The 15665-nt window shown below is 47.7% G+C and overlaps 1 protein-coding gene and 1 pseudogene across 2 annotated transcripts; both read left to right on the forward strand.

The window, feature by feature from the left end:
• Positions 1-3705: 3705 nt before the first annotated feature.
• On the forward strand, positions 3706-6015 carry LOC125541439 (syntaxin-132-like; annotated as a pseudogene). The gene is made up of 10 exons (XR_015616107.1): positions 3706-3963; positions 4088-4136; positions 4221-4393; positions 4552-4594; positions 4688-4748; positions 4878-4903; positions 4976-5050; positions 5157-5237; positions 5383-5445; positions 5569-6015. The product of XR_015616107.1 is annotated as a syntaxin-132-like (transcript).
• Positions 6016-13905: 7890 nt separating this feature from the next.
• Positions 13906-15275, forward strand: LOC125541440 (uncharacterized). Its single transcript, XM_048704853.2, has 2 exons — positions 13906-14314; positions 14867-15275. Exons 1-2 carry the CDS (start codon positions 14066-14068, stop codon positions 15017-15019), a joined length of 402 nt encoding a protein of 133 aa, XP_048560810.1. The 5' UTR covers positions 13906-14065; the 3' UTR covers positions 15020-15275.
• The last annotated feature ends 390 nt before the right edge of the window (positions 15276-15665 follow it).

Raw genomic sequence — 15665 nt, forward strand, 5'->3', positions numbered from 1 at the left:
AGTGATATTTTAACCTTCACAAGGAACGGGCGTAGCCACACTCGGTTCAACTAAAGTTGGAGAAACTGACACCCGTCAGCCACCTGTGTGCAAAGCACGTCGGTAGAACCAGTCTCGCGTAAGCGTACGCGTAATGTCGGTCCGGACTGCTTCATCCAACAATACCGCCGAACCAAAGTGTGACATGCTGGTAAGCAGTATGACTTGTATCGCCCACAACTCATTTGTGTTCTAATCGTGCAAATAACATCTACGCATAAACCTGGCTCGGATGCCACTGTTGGGGAACGTAGTAATTTCAAAATTTTCCTATGCACACGCAAGATCATGGTGATGCATAGCAATGGGAGGGAAGAGTGTTGTCCACATACCCTCATAGACCGAAAGCGGAAGCGTTAGAACAATGCGGTTGATGTAGTCGTACGTCTTCACGATCCGACCGATCTAAGTACCAAACGCACGACACCTCTGAGTTCAGCACACGTTCAACTCGATGACGTCCCACAAACTCCGATCCAGCAGAGTTTCAAGGGGGAGTTCCGTCAGCACGACGGCGTGATGACGGTGATGATGTTGCTACCGACGCAGGGCTTCGCCTAAGCACCGCTACGATATTACCGAGGTGGATTATGGTGGAGGGGGGCAGCGAACACGGCTAAGAGATCAATGATCTCCAAGGGGTGCCTCCCTCCCTGTATATAAAGGAGCGGAGGAGGGGGAGGGGGCCAGCCCCCTATGGCGTGCCCCATGAGGAGTCCTACTCCCACCGGGAGTAGGACTCCCCCCTTCCAAGTAGGAGTAGGAGAGGAGAGGGGAGGGGGAGAGGAAGAGAAGGAAAGGGGGGCGCCCCCCCTCCTTGTCCAATTCGTACTAGAGGGGGAGGGGGCGCGCGGCTGCCTTGGCCGCCCCTCCTCTTCTCCTACTAAGGCCCAATAAAATCCCCGGGGGTTCCGGTAACCCCCCGGTACTCCGATATATGTCTGAAACCTCCCGAAACACTTCCGATGTCCGAACATAGTCGTCCAATATATCGATCTTTATGTCTCGACCATTTCGAGACTCCTCGTCATGTCTGTGGTCATATCCGGGACTCCGAACTAACTTTGGTACATCAAAACACAAAAACTCATAATACCGATCGTCACCGAACTTTAAGCGTGCGGACCCTACGGGTTCGAGAACTATGTAGACATGACCAAGACATGTCTCCGGTCAATAACCAATAGCGGAACCTGGATGCTTATATTGGCTCCCACATATTCTACGAAGATCTTTATCGGTCAAACCACATAACAACATATGTTGTTCCCTTTGTCATCGGTATGTTACATGCCCAAGATTCGATCGTCAGTATCTCAATACCTAGTTTGATCTCGTTACCGGCAAGTCTCTTTACTCGTTCCGTAATACATCATCCCGCAACTAACTCATTAGTTACAATCCTAATCTCGATCTATGCCAACTCAACAAGTACCTTCGGAGACACCTGTAGAGCACCTTTATAATCACCCAGTTACGTTGTGATGTTTGGTAGCACATAAAGTGTTCCTCCGGTATTCGGGAGTTGCATAATCTCATAGTCATAGGAAAATGTATAAGTCATGAAGAAAGCAATAGCAACAAACTAAATGATAAAGTGCTAAGCTAACGGAATGGGTCAAGTCAATCACATCACTCTCTAATGATGTGATCCCGTTTATCAAATGACAACGCATGTCTATGGTTAGGAAACATAACCATCTTTGATCAACGAGCTAGTCAAGTAGAGGCATACTAGTGACACTCTGTTTGTCTATGTATTTAAACATGTATTATGTTTCCAGTTAATACGATTCTAGCATGAATAATAAACATTTATCATGAAATAAGGAAATAAATAATAACTTTATTATTGCCTCTAGGGCATACTTCAGTGGGGCGTGCCCGGCCGCACCCTCGAGGCCGTTCTCGACCACATCGAGACCGGCAACACGCCGCGCCTCGAGTACCCGCCGCGCCCGTCATTCTCTCGCCGTCGTGCCAGCTCCTGGAAGCCGTGGCGAATGGAGCCAGGGACCTCCTCATCATCGGGCTTCGGCTCGCTCTCCTCCGGCTCGCCGGTGGTACGCCCCGTAAAGCCGGAGCCGAAGGAGGCACCGCTTCGGCGCCGCACCCGTAGCGGCACCCTCGTCATCAACGAGGGCGGGCGCCCCTCCCCGTGCTCCCTCCGCCTGGTCAGGCCGAAGCCCGAGCCGGGACTGCTCCCTGTGAAGCCAGAGCACGCGGACATGATGGCCCCTGACGATGAGGCCGCCCTCAAGTGGGCGAGGGAGGACTACGTCCGCGAGCAGGTGCTCCGCCAGTGTCGGGCATACGCGGAGCTCCAGGCCCGGCGCCGTGGACACGAGGAGGGTGGCGTCATCGTCCTCGACAGCAACGACGAGGGCGAGGTCGGGCCGTGCAACCCCCCACCGCGCATTGGCGACCCTGGCCATTGGTGCAGTAGGGACGGCGGCGGCTCCGGCGGGGCGCGCGACGACGAGGCGGCGGCGGCGACTACACCCTTTCTACAGGCTCCTCGGCATGTAGATGGCAGGCGGCGGCCGCAGCGTAGCAGGGCTAGGTGTAGTTTGCATGTTTATCTGTTTTTGTACAAATTTCTATGAATTGTCGCCGAGTTTATGTCAGATTGCCGAGTTTGTACAAATTTCTATGAAATATCGCCCACTTCGCGTGATTTTGGCAACGACCTGGGGGCGTCAACTGGGAACGCAATTGCCCCCACGCGCCAAGCAAACGCCGGTTTGTCCCAGGCGGCTTTTTTTCGGCGTCCTGAAGGACGAACGGCTGGAGATGCTCTGAAGCCCTTTGCATCTTCGCTGAGAGTGCACTCCCAATGCAAACGAAGCGTAACCTTGGTGCAGTGCAGTTGGCTAGGAGCATCTCGATTTTGGCCGTCGCAAGAAAATGTCAGGCTATTTCTGCTGACACGGGCGAGGCGCACGAAAAGGAGAACGTGTACGATGCTTGGCCACTGAGGCAGTGACGACGACCAACTGGCAGTTTACGTTGGAGCTGCCAGTCACGCCACTACGCTCGCGACTGTCGAGATGTCCGCAGTTTGCTACGGTAGGTTCACTTGGTCTCGCTCGGGTCGCGGTGCAAAAAGCTTGTGCATGGACTGGGTGGATCGATTTGCTACGGCCCTCACCGATCTACTCCACTTGCCAAAAAAGCTTGTATCCGTCTTGCTTTGACGCTCGCCTGCTCTGGGGAAGTTGAGTAGCATGCATGGTGCTCCGTAAAACCTTGTAACTCGTAACTCGTTTGTAGGTGTAGCATTACTCGTAACTCGATTTGCTACGGCCCTTCCCACCTATTGTCCAATCAGATTAACCCTTTTTGTAAAACCTTGTAACTCGTTTGTACGTGTAGCATTACTCATTGTAATCCAATCAGATTAATCCAATCTTGGCAGCTGCATTGCATAATTACATTGCCATTCTGAGCATTTGTGTAGCTGTGAGTGATGTGTGTGATGTGTGCGAGAGAGAGAGGGGGGGTGGAGAGGACAGAGAGAGAGGCCACGAAGCTTGGCGGAAGCTTCGTCCATACCGCGTTTCACTTGTCACCGATGTTTATCCGAGCAAAGAAAAAACTCTCACTGGGAAACCTCTACTCGCTTCTCTGCTGGCTACCCTGCTATATATGGCCCCATTCATCGATCGCACGCAAGGCACCGCAAGGCTCCTCATCTCCTCCTCCTTCTTCTTCATCTCTCTCTCTCTCTCTCTCTCTCTCGGTGCTAGCTGCAGCATGAGCGATCTCCCGCCGGCGGCGGCGATGGGGGGCGAGCGGGACATCGAGCTGGGCCTTCCCACCACCAACACCACATCAGGCTACACGCGTCAGCACATTCTCGAAGACATCCGCCAGTTCTCGACGCTGCTGGGCAGCACGCCCACGATGCTTCACAAGCTCAAGGTAAGAGAAACGCTCATGCCCATCCTTTGCTCCACGGCCCACAACGTGTTTGTTTTCCATGAGAAAATTGGCCTTTTTCCTCGCTCTTACTTTGCACAATGCTCTTCTTTCTCCCCACCTCCAGGAAGCCAACGAGGAGTTGAAATCGGCCGCTGAATCTGCTGCAGTGAAAGGTGCAAACTCCAGCCGTTATCCTGCATTTCATTTCTAAGCGCGTGGCTTATCTAACTGGTGCATTCTTATGACAAACCTTGCAGAAATTAGGGGGCGCATGGAGAAAGACATGGACGAGGCGGCGAAGATAGCATGGATCATGAAAGAGAAGCTAAGAAGAATCTTCCCGAGGTGTGCTGGTTCCAGTTCTGAACAATATGTCAACCGGTCATGCATATCCAGGGACCCTGGATCCGTCAACACTGTCCATCATCACGTAAGATCTTGATCCATTTATCTGTCTAGCTTAATCATCTAGAGTATGTTAACTGCTAGTTGTTAGTTCAAATTCGTTTGGTGTGATCAATTAAAAACAGTTCATACAGCCCTTTCAGCAAAAAGGGTGAAATTTGACAAGCGTTTTGGTCATTGCAGGGCACTGAAGATGAAGCTTAAGGAAAGAAAGAAAGATCTTGAGGTGTGCTTATCTAACTCGATATCCATTTTATCCTGTGTGCCAAATCAAATTAAAGATCTTTCGGTGTAGCAATCTAACCCGCACCTGTTGCAGAATCTGGGAAAAGCTATCCAAGAAGAGTACATAGAAGTGGTTCAGAGCAGGATTTTCACAGGTGAGGAACTGAACTTGGTTCAACTTTCTTCATTTTGCTTTCTGGTTGCTCAGAACTTGTGTATGAATGGCCTTGCGCTGCGTTACCCTTTTTTGTGAGAACTCTGAACTTTGTGCTTGCCGTGGACAGTCACCGGAGTAAAGCTCTCTGATGAGGTAAGCATCATGCTACCTGTACTACTGCACTAGGTACTCCCATCTCACTGCCATGGCACAAAACATAAGCAGGTGATTCGCGTGATCGACACCAGCAGCATCATGCAGATGTTTGAGCACAGAGTTCATGGAATAGGTCCAGAGCAGGTCCGTTTTCCATTTCACTAGTTAGTTAGTAGTAGTAATAATTCTAATCACTCAGCTAACGACTCGATTTCGTCTTGGGAAAACTTGCGCTTGCTTTGTTGCACAGGCCAGCGCCATAGGGGAGGAAATCAAGGAGCGCCGTGCTGCGGCCATGGATCTCGGCAAGAAGGTTGTTGAGGTGCAAAAGGTAAGCAGCAGTCTTCTTGGTTATACTAGACCGCATGCAGCAGCTTTCGCCAAATGTGTTTTTTTGAGGGGGAAATGTGTTTTTGTTTTGTTTGCGCGAAAGGTTGCCTGATGTTTACTTGGCGGCAACTGTGTTTCGTTGGCAGAATTTCAGGGAGATGCTGGCGCTTGTCAAGGCGCAGGAGAAAATAGTCAAGGCACTGAGTCAGGTCGATCCGTGGCTCCCTTCTCATTTCGCCTGCCAGTCTCATTTACCTGATCGATATATGTTTGTGGATGTGCCTGGGAGCTAAGCTAATGCTTGGTGCTGAAAAATGAAAATGTGGTGCCAGGTCCGTCAGAGTGCTGAGGCCCGTGCACGATCTATTGCGGAGAATCTGGCCCGTGCACGATCTAGGGTCGAGGAGCTGCGCCAGGAGATGGAGGAGACAAAGCTGCTCATCGCACTGGTTGTGACCCTCTTCTTGTTGTGCATCGTCGCGGTTACCCTCGGAATCTCCGGCTGACCACTTACGGAGTAGTACTTGTTCCTACCTAGTACTTCCATTGCATGGCACGCAACTGGGATTTTAGAACAATTTTATATCGTGGCATGGCAGCAGTGACTTGTTTCGTGACTTTCGTGGGAGTGGTATGCTAGTAGAACTTCTGGGATTGCTGTAATAATGTCCAATCATGTGTGTGCGCGGGCGTTGTTTCCTCGACCGTGTGGAGATGCTTTCCTCGACCGTGTTTCCCAACACGTAGTATTTGCTTAGTTGTGTGGAGATGCTTTTCTCGACCGTGTTTCCCAACACGCATTTGCTTAGTTGTGTGGAGATGTTTACACTAAAATTTTACTATGTTGCACTCCTTCGGACAGAGCCACACTATAGAGAAAACCAAGTGTAAATTATCGAGGGGTAGGTTATATGTCGAATGCGTGAAAAAAGAAAATAAACTCGGCAACTAGTGTACGCTCGGCAAGCCGAGTAGTACTACCCGAAAAACACAAAGGACTCCAGCAGAAAAAATAACTCCACAAAGAATGAGTTCTTAAAAAAGAAAAGAACACGGGTCCTTGTTTCTTTTTTGATCTTTGTTTTTTTAATGCGTAAAATATTTTTGATGCTTTCCCTTTTAATTGTGTTTCTTTATTCTATCCTCTTTCTCCCACCTTTATTCTCGTCTGTTTCTACTCGCTCTCTTTGCCTTCCATTTTTCATTAATGTTTCATTATTATGTTTTTTCCTTTTAAACTTTTGTTTTTAAATTGTATTTTATTTCTTTCCCCCTTTCTTACTCACTCATTCTCTCTTTAAAGTTTTCACCATTGCTTCTATCCCCTCAATTTGCTGCTCTCTCTTACTGCCACTTAGCCACTTCAAAGTAATGGTATTGCCTTCATACCACCATAGCGTATCCATATTAGGACCCCATGCAAAGGGAGAAGTGGTTCCGACCCTTAGGGCAACTCCAACGCGGGGACACATTTCATTTGCTCGCGTTCATTTCTGCCCGCGTGGACAGAAACCGCACCCTAATGCGGCAACACATTTTGCGTTTGTCTGTTTATGTTTGCGCGGACCCATTTCCTGCTCATATTTGGGTTGGGTATGTGTCACCACGGAGAGGAGACAGACGCGTCGCATGTCTGCCCTGGGCTCACCTGGCAGCCGCCCAACGACCAGCTCCTGGTCCTTTTAAATGCCGCACTTGTTGGGGGGGGGGGGGGAGGGGGCATTCGCACCCACTACTTTCCCACGCTCTGCTCCCCCGCCACCAAAAGTAAAACCCTACGCCACCGATGCAATGTCGTGGAAGTTTGTCCTCGAGAAGTGTGACCACAAGGCCGGTTCCTCCTTCGGGCAGCGCCTTGTGGCACCATTCACCTTGATGCTGCCGGGGGCTTCTTCGCCGTGCCAGGACCGCAGGTACATCCCTGTCGAGACGTGCTAGAGGTATTGGGAGGCGGCCATCCTAGTGCCACTACTAGGGAAAACCCTAGCAGCAGCGCAGGTTTTAGACCTATTAGTAGCGCGGGGTTATGCGCTACTGATAAGGCGCTACAGCTAACGAATAGCACTAGCGTGCCTCCACCCACGCTACTGCTAAATCGACTTAGTAGTAGCGAGTTCCAGGAGGAGCGCTACTGGTAATTAGTAGTAGCGCTTCTCCCTGCCCGCGCTGCTACTATTATTTCGTATTTTATTTCTTTTTTATTTCATGTTGTATTCGTCCACCTTTATACAAGTTTTCATACAATAGGAATTTATAAATTGTTTTTACATCATAATGAGTTATTACATCACGGGTGAAAGAACCGTGTGGACTAGCTTCAAGTGAATGGACATCCACTTGAAACTAATCTCCGGTTCTTTCACCCAATGATATAATAAATATCATCATCATCATATCATTAACAACTTATCATCATAATACATCATTGTCATATAACACCTCCTCAAGATCATCATTTTCATCAATGAGACATCACATAGCAAATTGGTCACTAGTCGTAATCACAAGTACTCCTCACATCATCAACTATAACACATTGTATCACATAATAAACATATTGTACCTCATAGGACCTACTACATTCTCTTAGGACCTACTATATTCTCTAAGGTAAAATAGCAAAAAACAAGATAGCCCCTGACTCTCCATTATGGAGAATGGAGATTATCCTTCTCCAATTCTTGCCTTTCGCTTAATGTTACTTCCAAGCACCTCCTTGCGAATGCCCAAACATTTTTTCCATTCTTTGATTAGCATGTGTTCACCGCTTTTAGAAATCCGATATGCACAGGTGAGCTCCTTAGATTCACCTGGCTGTATGTTCATAACTGCAAGGCGACCATTCTGATACATCAGATGAGGCACACAATCCATCGGGATTTTCTGTTGAAAAACATAGTGATAACTTCGTAGTTAGCAATGATGTACTAGTTTTAGAAGTATTCAAAAGATGCACGGATGTCGTAATAGTAAAAAATCTTACCAGGGTATCTCCATTGAAGTTACCGTGGTTCAACACGTGCACTAGTGGCACGTATTCACCATAATTTGGAGGAGTTCGATAATAGGTATTGTAATTCTCAAGAAAAGTACAATAAGCAATCAGATGACTTTTTTTCTTATAAGTTAATTTGGAGCCATCAGTGTAGTGGGTTTTGTCTACCATCTTCTGCACATTCTTTGAAGATTCAAAATAAGCTGTCAATGGAAATAAGGTGTCAACTATTTTGAAATAAACAATATAAATTAGTTAATAACTATTTTTGAGAAACTCACATTGCGGTAGAATCGGAAGCGTATCAACAAGGACCCAAATATCCATATTGTCTTGTTCGATGTCAGGATTACCAATATCCATGATGACAATCATACCCTCATAAAAACCATACATTTTGCAAAGTGCTTCTCAATTTTGGCAACCAAAATGGGTTACGCTCTGAGAATTGTACAGATTTACGTCAAAATCGATATCATGATGGGTCCTTAGGAGTATTTTCTTTGTTTCATAATTTTCATGCTCTTCAAAACCCATCCTCTCCAAGACATAGTGTCTTGCATGGCATGGGATAAGCTAGTCGAATTGTAAAAGATAAAAATTAGACATTGAAATAGTTGAAGTCATGCTTAATTACGAAAAAAACACTTGTCGTTGTTGCGTACCGTTTCAACATTGAAGGTCTCCTCGAGCTTAATGCTGAAGCGCCGATCTTCATCCAGCTCAACGAACCTGTCGCACATACCTCGATCATCGTGGCACCAGCTGCACTCCCCCGGGAGACTGTCGTCGTCCGAGTACGACATTTCCTACGTTCATAATTCAAAGATTAAACTTGTACATATTCTAGCACAAGTCATGCCAGAATTCAAGGAAAAATCCGGCATGACCTTTGCTAAAAAAGGACATATCGAGCGCCTGCCGGAACGGAAATTAATCAACACTCCGGCAAAACATCGGCCACTCGGAGGTGTAACCAAAACATGAAATAATTGCTTAAACTAAAAAATAACAACAAATATGGCACGTTCAACTAGTTCTATTAATTCAACTAGTTCTTACTAAACATAAACTTAGTATAAAAAGAAAAAAATTAGTTCTTTCTAAAAATGAAGTAGTTCAACTAGTTATTAATTTACTTACTATACTAGTTCAACTAAAACTTAACTAGTTCAACTAAAACTAAACTAGTTCTATTAACTCAACTCGTTCTTACTAAATATAAACTTACTATAAATAGAAAGAAACTAGCACATCTACTACTACTAATTAACATCTAACTACTACATCTACTACTAATTAACATCTACTACTGCTAATTATACAACTAGTTTACCATCACTACTAGTAATTAATATCCACTACTTCTAAAAATCATTATCTATGAACCCTAAATTAACATCTACTACTACTAAAATCATCTACTAACTAAGCAAAGAGAGAGGGGGTGGGGGAGGGGTGGGGGGCTTACAGAGGGAGAGACGGTGGCGGGGAGGTGCTCGGCGACGGAGGGGCGGCGAGGGCGGGCTCGGGATCGGGAGGCGGCGGTCCTGGGCGGCGGGCTCGGTCGAGGGCGGCAGCGGTGAGGTCGAGGGCCGCGACAGTGTGGTCGAGAGCGGCGGCGGTGAGGTTGAGGGCGGGCGGCGGCGGCGGTGAGGGCAGGCGCGCTCGGGCTCGGGCGGCGGCGACAGGAGTAGGGGAACAGGCCGGGGGGAAGGAGGACTTAGCGAAATTTTGATACGGGGGGTGGTTAACTCGAACTAGCAGTAGCGCTCATATGGAAAACGCGCTATAGCTAACTTATCTATAGCGCGTTTCAGAGAAAACCGCTACTGCTAATGGAAGCAGTTATTTCTTTTGTTTATCCCAATATCAGTAACGCTTTGTTCTAAAAAAACGCTATAAGTCTAAGCAATGTAAAAACATCAAAAATATACATTGGTCATCATTGATCTTTTTGTGTATAATCTAAATAGTCAACATGAATCCTCACTGTACCTGTATAGGTACAGGCGAGGATTCATATTGCAACCACAAATCATACACATATAGTTCAATGAAGACCAAGTGCTCGAGATAGGTTGAGAAGTAACATATTTAAGGTGGTAAACACCTTGTTCGCTTAGCGGTATGGGACTAAACTTAATTAGTTGCGGTGATACTTAGCAGTAGCGAGTTTTGAGGAAAACCGCTGCTACTAAGTTCTTTAGCAGTAGCGCGTCCACGGGAAGGGCACTACTACTATATCTAGTCTGGAGGCAACACCGTGGCAATTATAGTAGTAGCGCTCTTTTCACCTAGAGCGCTACTGCTACTCAGTCATTAGTAGCGCTTTTTTCTGAAGCTCGCTACTGCTAATTAGCAGTAGCGCCTATTTTTAGACCGCGCTGCTGCTAAGATTCTGTGTATAAGGTTTTCCCTAGTAGTGTGCCCTGGCCTGATGTGCACCTGCCGAACCGCTGGGACTTGAACCCGAAAAGGATTCCAATACCAGTCGTTCTGGTTTCCGATCGCGCATCGGCCACGGAGATCCACCACCGTCATGACCTACTTCAAGACAACCTCCTCGATGACTGGGATTTCGTCTAGGAGTCCACCTACTAGGACACATGGTTCTACAACGAGCACGACCGGCGCCCCCACTCGTGCTTCGCGCGTGCGCGTGCTCGAGTGCCATGACATGATCCAGTGTCCGAGTCGCCGCAACGTCCCATGGTAAAGGAGTAGAAGATTGAGTATGACGCGCTCAAGCAGGCACTGTCTCCGTGATGAAGGAGCTCACACTCTGGCATGACCTTCCCCTGGTGCTCCACATATCGACAATGGAAGCCATAGCGCGCGCCCTCGTCCCCGCACTGGATCCGGAGCCATGGCCACTATTATGGCAGATGTGGACCTAAACTTCCATGTTTCCAGCGATACCAGAGCCGAAGGAGGAACCCGAGGAGGAGCAGCATGAGGCACCATCTACGCCACCGCAACCACTGACACCAGCGCGACCATGGTCGCTTCCAACCTTCATTGACATCGTTGATGATGAGGATGAGTAGTCGGCTCCAGCGCCACTGCGCGCATGTGCTCTGGCGGTCACCCTAGTAGATCCAAAGTTTATGTAATTTCTAGTTATTTTTTATTTTAATTAATGGAACAGACTTTTGGCAGCCTATATATTTTTGAATTAAAAAGGAATAAACTGAGATACGACACGCGCGTTGGGTGCGCTGGCGGGCCAGCGGACATGGGCGAGCATTTGGTGTCCACCTGGCCATCCAAACGGACACATTTTGTGTCCGTTTGGGTCGGCCCATTGGAGTTTCCCTTACTCGTGCGATTTGGATGCATCCCTTATTAGGCGAGCCCCGAAACGTCTATCCCCATAGTTTTTCTTCAAACATGGGTGATTCTATGTGGACTTTCTTCTTTGTGTATGTTATAATAGGTCACATGATCATGATGAACCAAAAAGAGGCAAGATACTTACACGAAATGGGTCGGGGCACTGAAAGATGGTGGAGGGGGGAGGTTCATCCTAAGCCTTGGATTTTACCATAGAGTGTTCCGGTTTGTGAAGGAATCGTCAGTTAAAGGTTGTGTATTGACCTTTCTTTTACCACATCACCACATGTCCTTGGAAGGTGTGGTAAAAATTCGAGAGCGTTTTGCAGAAATCTTCACGGAGGCTGTGTGAAAATAGGACCTTGCATCATGACACTAGAGATAGATTGATGTGTAAGAGAGACCTCTTAACCTTTTCTAGAAGTCTACTTTAGGTGGTGCTGCATATGAAGGGGGTGGCAACATTGGAGGTCCCGCGTCTGCAGTTGTGGGATGGCATGCATGTCATTAGGGCCTAAGTGCTACTCCCTCTGTCCGTGAATAAGTGTACATCTAGCTTTTGTCCTAAGTCAAAGTTTTAAAACTTTGACCAACTTTATAGAGAAATGTACCAACATTTATGACACTAAATTAGTATCGCTAGATTCGTTTTCAAATGTACTTTCATAATATATCAATCTGATGTCATGTATACTGCTATTCTTTTTTATAAAGTTGGTCAAAATTTTAAAACTTTGACTTAGTACAAAAGCTAGATGTACACTTATTCGCGGACGGAGGGAGTAGGTGTAGAGCTATGTTGGTCGTTTCTGTGTTGGCGTGTATCAGGTGTCAGTTTTCTATATTATGGAAGTTTTTGTTTTCTGGTTTTGGTGGCCTTATTAGTTTTTGACATGCATGCAGGATCTATGTCAATTTCATTAAGAGAAGAAAAAACAAATACAACTTGGCACGGTTTACAAGGAAAACTAGGCTGAAAACCACAACAACAACGAAGAAATAAAACAACCAACAATGACAATCCAAGCAGACCACCACCATCTAACATGTCCTCTTTCTCGAGATATGAAATGCAAGTCTTCGAAAATGCTCTCTTTCAAGAAAGAAAACGACGTATGAGAAGGCCACTCTCACCGGCATTGACCTCCATCAACCACAAAGCTTTTGCCTAGACCGAGTGAACCCTGGGAATGGTTCGGCCTAGCCAACAACCTCCAACACCACTTCCCCCCCCCAACCGGCCACACCCAGTGTGAGGAAGTACTATTGGACAATGCCCATGAGCGTCAACATTTTCGGCAACGACCATCGTCAACGAATAAGACTTTCGCCCGGAGGCTTATGCCTCACCACCTCTGACCTAGGGTAGGGGCCAAGGCACCTCGAAACCTCGTGAGACCAAGCCGCGACTCTGTTCACATTAAACAGTGGTGAACTAGACCAAGAGGAATAGAAGGATGCAACGACCTCCACAGCTCCATGGTGGACTTTCTCCAACGACATCAACACCGCCACCACCATTGCAACAATGGCTCTGACAAGCCACAACGGCGCAGGCGCACCACACACCACTATGCCAACCTGCAAAGCGTAACACGCAGAAGCGCCGTCACCGGCGTGTCAGTTTTGGTGGCCTTATGCCGCCATAGTTCAGAGTTGTTTCACCCGGTGTTTTCGTTTTTGTACTTAAGACGTGACTAAGTGAACCTGGGTCCTGTATGGTGGTTTCGTTTTTCATTGAAAAATGAAACCCGAGGCGGAGTTGGTGTTGATCGGGTTTAAGTGTGAAAAGGGGAAAAGAGGTATGTTGAAGCAACAACACAAATATGTCCAAAATCAAAAGAAAAGGTGATACACGATTCCTAGCGAAAGAAAAGGTGATACACGATTTTCTATGACTTTCATATTCCTGTGATATTCTACCTTATGAATCAAGGAAGGCCTAAGTGTGAAAAAAAGGTATGTTAAAGCAACAACACAAACATGTCAAAAAACGAAAGAAAAAGCGATACACTATTCCTCATGCGTGTTCGTAATTTTGATGTGATCGATCCTCAGGCGTAACCCAACACTTGTTGCATTGCATAATTGATTGCATTGCAATATCTTGAGTGTCTGCTTGCTTTATATGGGTGATGGATAGTGTGGCATGGTGCTGCCATCTTTCAAGCTTTGGTTGTCACGTGACGTGGTCAATGGAAGTTACGCTCTGGGTTCCGGCAACACGTAGTCCGCAGTTCACACCTCACAGCTACCAGGGCTTTTCGATTTTCCTGGAACAGGAGCCTGTTGGGGGGCATCCTACCGGAGCCCTTGCCACCCCCGATTGGAGAAACGAATTATTCTGCTCGGTTGGCTGATGTCTACTGGCCTACTAGCTACACTACACTAGTACTCCTTGGTTCATTCTATCGTTGGCCAAAGAAAGAGCTCGTCTCTCCCCAAGCACACACACGCTTCTCCGTCTCCAAAAACCCTCCTCTCTGCACGGGCACGCCATGGACAATCCTCCGGCCGGCAACGTGGCCCATCCTCTGGCAGCGGCGGCGGCGGGCAACAATGTGGCCAACCCTCCGGCGGCGGCGGCAGCGGCAGCAGCAAACAACGTGGCCAATCCTCCTCCGGCGGCGGCAGCAGCAAACAACGTGCTCGATCATCTGGCGGCGATGGAGGCAGCAGCAGCAAACAACGTGGCCAATTTTCAGGCGCAGCAAGCAGCAGCGGCTGCAGCGGCGGCGGCGGCAGCGGTAATGTGACTCACAAGATCATTTCTGCTGCTTCTTTCTTCGTTTCTTTCCTTGCACAATTTTGCTTCGTTTTCTCTATGCTATCGGTAGCAGATTAGTTAGCTCGCAAACGAACTGACATGCCTTACGGAATCATGGTGTTTTGACATTTGTAAAGCCCACAGGCCAGTTCTAGCTCCGTACGTACGCGTTCTTGCTTCAACTGGCCAGCCAGATCTAATATGTTGGTCGGATCTACGCCTACACACACAGACATAGATATGATTTCTACGAGCTACTACTTCACTTGTTTGTGCCTCACTCTCTTCTGGAGATCTGCTGCTAGATCATAAAAGCAAGTTTGTTTTTATTATTCAGATGCCACGGATCATCTAATTGTCCATAGTTTTTCATCATCTTAATCGGTCAGTAATTAGCTACAGTTAGAAGGGTCGCAGTTCTAGTGTGTTGTACGACTGCCCATGACTTGAGAAGTTGAAATAAAAAATGTAGTGCTAGCATCGGCGCTGAATTACTGAATTACTGAAACTGACTCACCGACCTCGACTGCAGGATGCTGCTGCAGTGGCTGCCGCTGCAGCGCTGGAGCGGCGCCGCAAGGAAGACAAGGATTGTGCGTGCTTGTGCTGTGTGTATATCTTGGGCGTGCTGCTCTTCTTTGCTGTGATGATTCTGCTGACGTCCAAGCCATGGAATCGAGGCTAGAGATGATCTCTGGAGCATGCACTTCCTTGGAACTAATGACCTACCAGGTGGTTTCCTCTAGTAGTAGTACTATTGCTGGGAAGAAGAACTAGTACCGTCTAGAGTGGTGTGTAGATCAATCATTGTGATAAGCCGAGCAAGATTTCAGTTTATGTGATGCCTAGTACTGCAGTCTTTGAGTTTGAGGGTGTGCAAAACTTGAGGGAGATCTATATATTAGCGCAACTTCACTGAAGATTGCAAAAATTTGGGTCAACTATTTACACGTGGTGCAGTATGCTCGATCCAGAGGACCACCGTGCTCTACCGGATCATTCACAGACGATGCAGCCAGCGTACGCGGAGGCCGCCCGGCCGGCTGTTGCTCTGCATAATTGCGTTGCCATTTCGGAGTCTGCCCGCTTTTTTTATGAGAGCGCGAGAGTGCTGCCATTTTCATGTGCTTTAACTCCGTGTGCTTTTTCAACTTACACGGAACCGGAGCCAAGAGAGCGCGTGCACTTCTCCATCTTCATCTCTTTGCGCAGGGATAACATGCAGACTATCATCCGGCCGTCCGGGTGAACAATGTGGGCGCAAATCTTCGGGGCGGCCAGCCCCACAACGTGGCCAATCCTCCCGCAGGCCAACCGCGAGGTGGACGGAC

This window comes from Triticum urartu, chromosome 2A (genome assembly GCF_056163025.1).
Source record: "Triticum urartu cultivar PI428250 chromosome 2A, HENAU_Tu73, whole genome shotgun sequence".
In the NCBI taxonomy this organism is placed as follows: domain Eukaryota; kingdom Viridiplantae; phylum Streptophyta; class Magnoliopsida; order Poales; family Poaceae; genus Triticum; species Triticum urartu.